General features: G+C 42.4%; 1 protein-coding gene across 1 annotated transcript in view; it reads left to right on the forward strand.

The window, feature by feature from the left end:
* Positions 1-10,533, forward strand: part of LOC127926122 (adhesion G protein-coupled receptor L3-like) — a gene marked incomplete at both ends in the record, with an annotated part of 157,941 nt that extends 147,408 nt beyond the window's left edge. Inside the window, 2 exons of the mRNA XM_052511495.1 lie at positions 1,326-1,448; positions 10,328-10,533. Of these exons, the coding sequence (XP_052367455.1) occupies positions 1,326-1,448; positions 10,328-10,533 (329 nt within the window). The remainder of the gene's footprint in view (positions 1-1,325; positions 1,449-10,327) is intronic.
* Positions 10,534-11,291: the final 758 nt, after the last annotated feature.

The raw sequence follows: 11,291 nt of genomic DNA on the forward strand, positions 1-11,291 counted from the left end.
TGTTCCTCATCCACCACCAATGTCCCTCATCCTCATCCACACCAATGTCCCTCATCCACCACCGATGTCGCTCATCCACCACCGATGTCCCTCATCCACCACCAATGTCCCTCATCCACAACCAATGTCCCTCATCCACCACCAATGTCCCTCATCCACCACCGATGTCCCTCATCCACCACCAATGTCCCTCATCCACCACCAATGTCCCTCATCCACAACCAATGTCCCTCATCCACCACCAATGTCCCTCATCCACCACCGATGTCCTCATCCACCACCAATGTCCCTCATCCACCACCAATGTCCCTCATCCACCACCGATGTCCCTCATCCACCACCAATGTCCCTCATCCACCACCGATGTCCCTCATCCACCACCGATGTCCCTCATCCACCACCGATGTCCCTCATCCACCACCAATGTCCCTCATCCACCACCAATGTCCCTCATCCACCACCAATGTCCCTCATCCACCACCGATCTATAGCATCCGCCTGGATGATTCCTCGGCAGCCATTTTGCCTTATCATAGTGACACGACTTGTTTTGGGAAATGTCCAAGAAGTGGGGATAACTGGGAATCCCGTGATAACTGGGATCTCTATGTTTTCCTGAGCTGATCTCTCTGTGTGTCTTCCTGACAGAGGAATCCCGTGATAACTGGGATCTCTATGGTTTCCTGAGCTGATCTCTCTGTGTGTCTTCCTGACAGAGGAATCCCGTGATAACTGGGATCTCTATGGTTTCCCGAGCTGATCTCTCTGTGTGTCTTCCTGACAGAGGAATCCCGTGATAACTGGGATCTCTATGGTTTCCCGAGCTGATCTCTCTGTGTGTCTTCCTGACAGAGGAATCCCGTGATAACTGGGATCTCTATGGTTTCGAGCTGATCTCTCTGTGTGTCTTCCTGACAGAGGAATCCCGTGATAACTGGGATCTCTATGGTTTCCGAGCTGATCTCTCTGTGTGTCTTCCTGACAGAGGAATCCCGTGATAACTGGGATCTCTATGTTTTCCTGAGCTGATCTCTCTGTGTGTCTTCCTGACAGAGGAATCCCGTGATAACTGGGATCTCTATGGTTTCCCGAGCTGATCTCTCTGTGTGTCTTCCTGACAGAGGAATCCCGTGATAACTGGGATCTCTATGTTTTCCTGAGCTGATCTCTCTGTGTGTCTTCCTGACAGAGGAATCCCGTGATAACTGGGATCTCTATGTTTTCCTGAGCTGATCTCTCTGTGTGTCTTCCTGACAGAGGAATCCCGTGATAACTGGGATCTCTATGGTTTCCCGAGCTGATCTCTGTGTGTGTCTTCCGGACAGAGTTGGAGGTGGTGAGGCTGAGCACGGAGGGGAATCTGGCTGACCTGACCTTCCCCCAGTCCGAACTACATGGGAACTCCATCCAGCTGTCTGCTAGCACGCTCAAACAGCACGGGAGGAATGGTAACAACACCCATCTGTATCTCCTTTCATGGACAACTCTCTCTGTCTCTCTCTCTCTCTCTCTCTGTGGTTATGTCTCTCTCTCTCTGTGGTTATGTCTCTCTCTCTCTGTGGTTATGTCTCTCTCTCTCTGTGGTTATGTCTCTCTCTCTCTGTGGTTATGTCTCTCTCTCTCTGTGGTTATGTCTCTCTCTCTCTGTGGTTATGTCTCTCTCTCTCTCTCTGTGGTTATGTCTCTCTCTCTCTCTGTGTGGTTATGTCTCTCTCGCTCTCTCTGTGGTTATGTCTCTCTCTCTCTCTGTGGTTATGTCTCTCTCTCTGTGTTTATGTCTTTCTCTCTCTGTCTCTCTCTCTCTCTGTGGTTATGTCTCTCTCTCTCTGTGGTTATGTCTCTCTCTCTCTGTGGTTATGTCTCTCTCTCTCTGTGGTTATGTCTCTCTCTCTCTGTGGTTATGTCTCTCTCTCTCTGTGGTTATGTCTCTCTCTCTCTGTGGTTATGTCTCTCTCTCTCTGTGGTTATGTCTCTCTCTCTCTGTGTTTATGTCTCTCTCTCTCTCTGTGTTTATGTCTCTCTCTCTCTGTGTTTATGTCTCTCTCTCTCTGTGGTTATGTCTCTCTCTCTCTGTGTTTATGTCTCTCTCTCTCTGTGTTTATGTCTCTCTCTCTCTGTTTATGTTATCTCTCTCTCTCTCTGTGTTTCTCTCTCTCTCTCTCTGTGGTTATGTCTCTCTCTCTCTCTCTGTGGTTATGTCTCTCTCTCTCTGTGGTTATGTCTCTCTGTGTTTATGTCTCTCTCTCTCTGTGGTTTATGTCTCTCTCTCTCTCTCTCTCTCTCTGTTATCTCTCTCTCTCTCTCTCTGTGGTTATGTCTCTCTCTCTCTCTCTCTCTGTGGTTATGTCTCTCTCTCTCTCTCTCTCTCTCTCTCTCTCTCTGTGGTTATGTCTCTCTCTCTCTCTGTGGTTATGTCTCTCTCTCTCTCTGTGGTTATATCTCTCTCTCTCTCTCTCTGTGGGTTATCTCTCTGTCTCTCTCTCTGTCTCTCTCTCTCTCTCTGTGGTTATGTCTCTCTCTCTCTGTGGTTATGTCTCTCTCTCTCTCTCTGTGGTTATGTCTCTCTCTCTCTCTGTGGTTATGTCTCTCTCTCTCTGTGTTTATGTCTGTCTCTCTCTCTCTGTGGTTATGTCTCCTCTCTCTCTCTCTCTCTCTGTGGTTATCTCTCTCTCTCTCTCTCTCTGTGTTTATGTCTCTCTCTCTCTGTGGTCTATGTCTCTCTCTCTCTCTCTGTGGTTATGTCTCTCTCTCTCTGTGGTTATGTCTCTCTCTCTCTGTGGTTATGTCTCTCTCTCTCTGTGTTTATGTCTCTCTCTCTCTCTGTGTTTATGTCTCTCTCTCTCTGGTTATGTCTCTCTCTCTCTGTTTATGTCTATGTCTCTCTCTCTGTGTTTATGTCTCTCTCTCTCTCTCTCTGTGGTTATGTCTCTCTCTCTCTGTGGTTATCTCTCTCTCTCTCTGTGTTTATCTCTCTCTCTCTCTCTCTGTGGTTATGTCTCTCTCTCTCTGTGGTTATGTCTCTCTCTCTCTGTGGTTATCTCTCTCTGTGGTTATGTCTCTCTCTCTGTGTTTATGTCTCTCTCTCTCTCTGTGTTTATGTCTCTCTGTGGTTATGTCTCTCTCTCTCTCTCTCTCTCTGTTTATGTCTCTCTCTGTGTTTATGTCTCTCTCTCTGTGGTTATGTCTCTCTCTCTCTCTGTGGTTATGTCTCTCTCTCTCTCTCTGTGGTTATGTCTCTCTCTCTCTCTGTGGTTATGTCTCTCTCTCTCTGTGGTTATGTCTCTCTCTCTCTCTCTCTGTGTTTATGTCTCTGTGTGGTTATGTCTCTCTCTCTCTGTGGTTATGTCTCTCTCTCTCTGTGTTTATGTCTCTCTCTCTGTGGTTATGTCTCTCTCTCTCTCTGTGGTTATGTCTCTCTCTCTGTGTTTGTCTCTCTCTCTCTGTGGTTTATGTCTCTCTCTCTGTGGTTTGTCTCTCTCTCTCTGTGGTTATGTCTCTCTCTCTCTGTGGTTATGTCTCTCTCTCTCTGTGTTTATGTCTCTCTCTCTCTGTGTTTATGTCTCTCTCTCTCTCTGTGTTTATGTCTCTCTCTCTCTGTGGTTATGTCTCTCTCTCTCTCTCTGTGTTTATGTCTCTCTCTCTCTGTGGTTATGTCTCTCTCTCTCTCTCTCTGTGTTTATGTCTCTCTCTCTCTGTGGTTATCTCTCTCTCTCTCTGTGGTTATGTCTCTCTCTCTCTGTGGTTATGTCTCTCTCTCTCTGTGTTTATGTCTCTCTCTCTCTGTGTTTATGTCTCTCTCTCTCTCTCTCTCTGTTTATGTCTCTCTCTGTGTTTATGTCTCTCTCTCTCTCTCTCTCTGTGGTTATGTCTCTCTCTCTCTCTGTGGTTATGTCTCTCTCTCTCTCTCTGTGGTTATGTCTCTCTGTGGTTATCTCTCTCTCTGTGGTTATGTCTCTCTCTCTCTCTCTCTGTGGTTATGTCTCTCTCTCTCTCTCTCTGTGGTTATGTCTCTCTCTCTCTCTGTGGTTATGTCTCTCTCTCTCTCTCTCTGTGGTTTTGTCTCTCTCTCTCTCTCTGTGGTTATGTCTCTCTCTCTCTCTCTCTGTGGTTTCTCTCTCTCTCTCTCTCTCTCTCTCTCTGTGGTTATCTCTCTCTCTCTCTCTCTCTCTGTGGTTATGTCTCTCTCTCTCTCTCTCTGTGGTTATGTCTCTCTCTCTCTCTGTGTGGTTATGTCTCTCTCTCTCTCTCTCTGTGGTTATGTCTGTCTCTCTCTGTGTTCTGTCTGTCTCTCTCTCTCTCCCTCTCTCTCTCTCTCTCTCTCTCTCTCTCTCTCTCTCTCTCTCTCTCTCTCTCTCTCTGTCTCTCTCTCTCTCTCTCTCTCTCTCTCTCTCTCTCTCTCTCTCTCTCTCTCTCTCTCCCTCTCCTCCTTTCCTCTCTCCATTTCTGGACTTTCCCACTAAGATGTTCAGAGATACATTTAAAAAAGTCTACTAGTGGTGTGTTTCTCTGATCCTGTCATCTCTCCATATTCCTCAGGTGAATACAGGATGATACAAATAGAATACACGACCGTTCAAAAGTTTGGTGTTACTTAGAAATGTCCTTGTTTTTGAAAGAAAAGCACTTTTTTGTACATTAAATTAACATCAAATTGATCAGAAATACAGTGTAGACATTGTTAATGTTGTAAATGACTATTGTAGCTGGAAACGGCAGATTATTTAATGGGATATCTACATTAGGCGTACAGAGGCCCATTAGCAGCAACCATCACTCCTGTGTTCCAATGGCACGTTGTGTTAGCTAATCCACGTTTATCATTTTAAAAGGCCGATTGATCATTAGAAAAACATTTTTGCAATTATGTTAGCACAGCTGAAAACTGTTGTCCTGATTAAAGAAGCAATAAATCTGTCCTTCATTAGACTAGTTGAGTATCTGGAGCATCAGCATGTGTGGGTTCGATTACAGGTTCAAATGGCCTGGAACAAATAACTTTCTTCTGAAACCTGTCAGTCTTTAATGAAGTGAAGAGGCGACTCCGGGACGCTGGCCTTCTAGACTGGTGTTTTGTGGGTATTATTTATTGAAGCTGCCAGTTGACAGGAGTCTAGCCTTCTAGACTGGTGTTTTGTGGGTACTATTTAACGAAGCTGCCAGTTGACAGGAGTCTGGCCTTCTAGACTGGTGTTTTGTGGGTATTATTTATTGAAGCTGCCAGTTGACAGGAGTCTGGCCTTCTAGACTGGTGTTTTGTGGGTATTATTTATTGAAGCTGCCAGTTGACAGGAGTCTGGCCTTCTAGACTGGTGTTTTGTGGGTATTATTTAATGAAGCTGCCAGTTGACAGGAGTCTGGCCTTCTAGACTGGTGTTTTGTGGGTATTATTTATTGAAGCTGCCAGTTGACAGGAGTCTGGCCTTCTAGACTGGTGTTTTGTGGGTATTATTTATTGAAGCTGCCAGTTGACAGGAGTCTGGCCTTCTAGACTGGTGTTTTGTGGGTATTATTTAATGAAGCTGCCAGTTGACAGGAGTCTGGCCTTCTAGACTGGTGTTTTGTGGGTACTATTTAACGAAGCTGCCAGTTGACAGGAGTCTAGCCTTCTAGACTGGTGTTTTGTGGGTACTATTTAACGAAGCTGCCAGTTGACAGGAGTCTAGCCTTCTAGACTGGTGTTTTGTGGGTATTATTTATTGAAGCTGCCAGTTGACAGGAGTCTAGCCTTCTAGACTGGTGTTTTGTGGGTATTATTTAATGAAGCTGCCAGTTGACAGGAGTCTAGCCTTCTAGACTGGTGTTTTGTGGGTATTATTTAAGGAAGCTGCCAGTTGACAGGAGTCTAGCCTTCTAGACTGGTGTTTTGTGGGTACTATTTAATGAAGCTGCCAGTTGACAGGAGTCTAGCCTTCTAGACTGGTGTTTTGTGGGTACTATTTAACGAAGCTGCCAGTTGACAGGAGTCTAGCCTTCTAGACTGGTGTTTTGTGGGTACTATTTAACGAAGCTGCCAGTTGACAGGAGTCTAGCCTTCTAGACTGGTGTTTTGTGGGTACTATTTAACGAAGCTGCCAGTTGACAGGAGTCTGGCCTTCTAGACTGTTGTTTTGTGGGTATTATTTAATGAAGCTGCCAGTTGACAGGAGTCTAGCCTTCTAGACTGGTGTTTTGTGGGTATTATTTAATGAAGCTGCCAGTTGACAGGAGTCTGGCCTTCTAGACTGGTGTTTTGTGGGTATTATTTAATGAAGCTGCCAGTTGACAGGAGTCTAGCCTTCTAGACTGGTGTTTTGTGGGTATTAGTTAATGAAGCTGCCAGTTGACAGGAGTCTGGCCTTCTAGACTGGTGTTTTGTGGGTATTATTTATTGAAGCTGCCAGTTGACAGGAGTCTAGTTTTCTAGACTGGTGTTTTGTGGGTATTATTTAATGAAGCTGCCAGTTGACAGGAGTCTAGCCTTCTAGACTGGTGTTTTGTGGGTATTATTTAATGAAGCTGCCAGTTGACAGGAGTCTGGCCTTCTAGACTGGTGTTTTGTGGGTATTATTTAATGAAGCTGCCAGTTGACAGGAGTCTAGCCTTCTAGACTGGTGTTTTGTGGGTATTATTTAATGAAGCTGCCAGTTGACAGGAGTCTAGCCTTCTAGACTGGTGTTTTGTGGGTATTATTTAATGAAGCTGCCAGTTGACAGGAGTGATGGGTGCTGATAATGGGCCTGACCTTTGCCTATGCCTCTGTACGCCTATATAGATATCCCACATAAAAAAATATACAATCTCCAGCTACAATAGTCATTTACAACATGATCAATGTCTGCACTGTATTTATGATCAATTTGATGTTATTTTAATGGACAACGACTTTTATTTTATTTCATAATCAAGGAAATGTCTAAGTGACACCAAACTGTTGACCAGAGTGTTTTATTGTCACATCAGTGAAGTGTGTTGTTATCCAGGATAATATAACAGTGTTTACAGTTGGTCTCAGAGGTTTACTGTGTGTTTATCTACTCTACACTATTCTTCTCTATTCTACTCTACTCTACTCTATTCTACACTATTCTACTCTACTCTATTCTACACTATTCTACTCTACTCTATTCTACACTATTCTACTCTACTCTATTCTACACTATTCTACTCTACTCTATTCTACTCTACACTACTCTCTTCTACCCTAGTCTATTCTACTCTATTCTACTCTATTTTACTCTACTCTACACTATTCTTCTCTATTCTACTCTACTCTACTCTATTCTACACTATTCTACTCTACTCTACTCTACTCTATTCTACACTATTCTACTCTACTCTACTCTACACTATTCTTCTCTATTCTACTCTACTCTATTCTACACTATTCCACTCTACTCTATTATGCTCTATTCTAGTCTACTCTATTCTACTCTACTCTATTATGCTCTATTCTATTTTACTCTACTCTATTATGCTCTACTCTATTATGCTCTATTCTAAACTATTCTACTCTATTATGCTCTACTCTATTATGCTCTATTCTAAACTATTATACTCTATTCTACTCTATTATACTCTATTCTATTCTACTCTACTCTATTCTACTCTATTATACTCTATTCTATTATACTCTACTCTATTATGCTCTACTCTATTATACTCTACTCTATTCTACTATTTTCTACTCTACTGAAATACATATATTGACTCTTACAATTGAAACATTAAACTCATCCTCATATTTCTCCCTGTATATTCTCCTCGGGTGAATTTCATATCATGTAATACAATAGTTATTCGGTTAAAAACACTGATCATAGTTCTACTTCAGAGAGACTTCTGAATTAATTTCTGACATTATTGTCTGACATTAAGGACGCATCATTTACACCCCACACGTAACCATTACCCATGTGTCTCAACAGTATACTGTGTGTTTACAAGCCATTCAATTCAACTCTATTCCACCCTGTCCTATCCCACACCTCTCAGAGGACGTGCAAATGACTGCAAATTGATATATCACAGTTTTCAAATCAACCACTTGCCTTGTTCCTATACCTCACTGTATTCACTGTTAAAATTCAACCCATAATATCTCTACTTGTCCTAATATCTCCCTGAAGATCTAATTACTTGTCCCAATATCTCCCTGTAGATCTAATTACTTGTCCTAATATCTCCCAGAATGTCTAAATACTTGTCCTAATATCTCCCAGAATGTCTAATTACTTGTCCTAATATCTCCCAGAATGTCTAATAACTTGTCCTAATATCCCCGTGAAGATCTAATTACTTGTCCTAATATCTCCCTGAAGACCTAAATACTTGTCCTAATATCTCCCAGAATGCCTAACTACTTGTCCTAGTATCACCATGAAGATCTAAATACTTGTCCTAATAGCTCCCAGAATGTCTAATTACTTGTCCTAATATATCCCAGAATGCCTAAATACTTGTCCTAATATCCCCTGAAGATCTAATTGCTTGTCCTAATATCTCCCAGAATGTCAAATTACTTGTCCTAATATCTCCCAGAATGTCTAAATATATGCCATTTAGCAGACGCTTTTATCCAAAGCGACTTACAGTCAGTCATGTGTGCATACATTCTACGTATGGGTGAATTGAACCCACTACCCTGGCTACAAGCGCCATGCTCTACCAACTGAGCTCCCAATACTTGTCCTAATATCCCCATGAGATCTAATTACTTGTCCTAATATCTCCCAGAATGTCTAAATACTTGTCCTAATATCTCCCAGAATGTCTAACTACTTGTCATAATATCACCATGACGATCGAATTACTTGTCCTAATATCTCCCAGAATGTCAAATTACTTGTCCTAATATCACCATGAAGATCTAAATACTTGTCCTAATATCCACATGACGACCTAATTACTTGTCCTAATATATCCCAGAGTGTCTAAATACTTGTCCTAATATCTCCCTGAAGACCTAAATACTTGTCCTAATATCTCCCAGAATGCCTAACTACTTGTCATAATATCTCCCAGAATGTCTAATTACTTGTCCTAATATCCCCTGAAGACCTAAATACTTGTCCTAATATCTCCCAGAATGCCTAATTACTTGTCCTAGTATCACCATGAAGATCGACTTACTTGTCCTAATATCTCCCATAATGCCTAATTACTTGTCCTAGTATCACCATGAAGATCGACTTACTTGTCCTAATATCTCCCAGAATGAGTAATTACTTGTCCTAATATCACCATGAAGATCTAATTACTTGTCCTAATATCTCCCAGAATGTCAAATTACTTGTCCTAATATATCCCAGAATGCCTAAATACTTGTCCTAATATCTCCCAGAATGCCTAACTACTTGTCCTAATATCTCCCAGAATGTCTAATTACTTGTCCTAATATCACCATGAAGATCTAATTACTTGTCCTGATATCTCCCTGAAGACCTAAATACTTGTCCTAATATCTCCCAGAATGTCTAATTACATGTCCTAATATCACCATGAAGATCTAATTACTTGTCCTAATATCACCATGAAGATCTAATTACTTGTCCTAATATCTCCCAGAATGTCTAATTACTTGTCCTAGTATCACCATGAAGATCGAATTACTTGTCCTAATATCTCCCAGAATGACTAATTACTTGTCCTAATATCTCCCAGAATGTCTAACTACTTGTCCTAATATCACCATGAAGATCTAATTACTTGTCCTAATATCTCCCCGAAGACCTAAATACTTGTCCTAATATCTCCCAGAATGCCTAATTACTTGTCCTAGTATCACCATGAAGATCTAAATACTTGTCCTAATATCTCCCAGAATGCCTAAATACTTGTCCTATTATGTCCCAGAATGTCTAATTACTTGTCCTAATATCCCCATGACGACCTAATTACTTGTCCTAATATCTCCCAGAATGTCTAATTACTTGTCCTAATATCCCCATGGCGATCTAATTACTTGTCCTAATATCTCCCAGAATGTCTAATTACTTGTCCTAATATCACCATGAAGATCTAATTACTTGTCCTAATATCTCCCAGAATGTCTAATTACTTGTCCTAATACCTCCCAGAATGTCTAATAACTTGTCCTAATATCACCATGAAGATCTAATTACTTGTCCTAATATCTCCCAGAATGTCTAAATACTTGTCCTAGTATCACCATGAAGATTGAATTACTTGTCCTAATATCCCCATGACGATCTAATTACTTGTCCTAATATATCCCTGAATGTCTAAATACTTGTCCTAATATCTCCCTGCATGTCTAACTACTTGTCCTAATATCTCCCTGCATGTCTGACCAGCCAGTGACATTGCAGTGTGTTGTCTCCCCCACCAGGTGAGATCCGCATGGTGTTCGTCCTCTACAGGAACCTGGGCTCCTACCTGTCTACAGATAATGCCAGTGTTGGTCTGGGCAGCGAGGCTCTCTATCCTAACTACTCTGTCATAGTCAACTCTCCTGTTATTACTGCTTCTATCAACAAGGAGAGCAACAAGGTCTATCTGTCTGAACCGGTGGTCTTCACTGTCAAACACCTGCAGGTATATATACCCGAGAATACGCACGGATTACACACACACACACACACACACACACACACACACACACACACACACACACACACACACACACACACACACACACACACACACACACACACACACACACACAGACAAACACACACACACACACAGACAAACACACACAAGCACACACACACACACACAGACACACACACACACACACACACACACACACACACACACACACACACACACACAGACACAGACAACACACACACACACACACAGACAAACACACACAAACACACACACACACACACACACACACAAACACACACACAGACACAGACACACACAGACACAAACACACACAAACACACACACACACGCACACACACACACACACACACACACACACACACACACAGACACAGACACACACACACACACACACACACACACAGACACACACACAGACACAACCAAGTTTCCCTGTCTGAACCAGTGAGCTTCACTGTGAGGAAGGGAGGTGATACTGTACACATAGATGAATGTTAACGGACACCATTCAATACCACTGTTTTGTCACTAGGATGAATAGTATGGATATACAACAACACCATAACACACAACCACACCATAACACACAACCACACCATAACACACAACAACACCATAACACACAACCACACCATAACACACAACAACACCATAACACACAACCTCACCATAACACACAACCACACCATAACACACAACAACACCATATCACACAA

This window comes from Oncorhynchus keta, unplaced genomic scaffold (assembly GCF_023373465.1).
Source record: "Oncorhynchus keta strain PuntledgeMale-10-30-2019 unplaced genomic scaffold, Oket_V2 Un_contig_687_pilon_pilon, whole genome shotgun sequence".
NCBI classification, from domain to species: domain Eukaryota; kingdom Metazoa; phylum Chordata; class Actinopteri; order Salmoniformes; family Salmonidae; genus Oncorhynchus; species Oncorhynchus keta.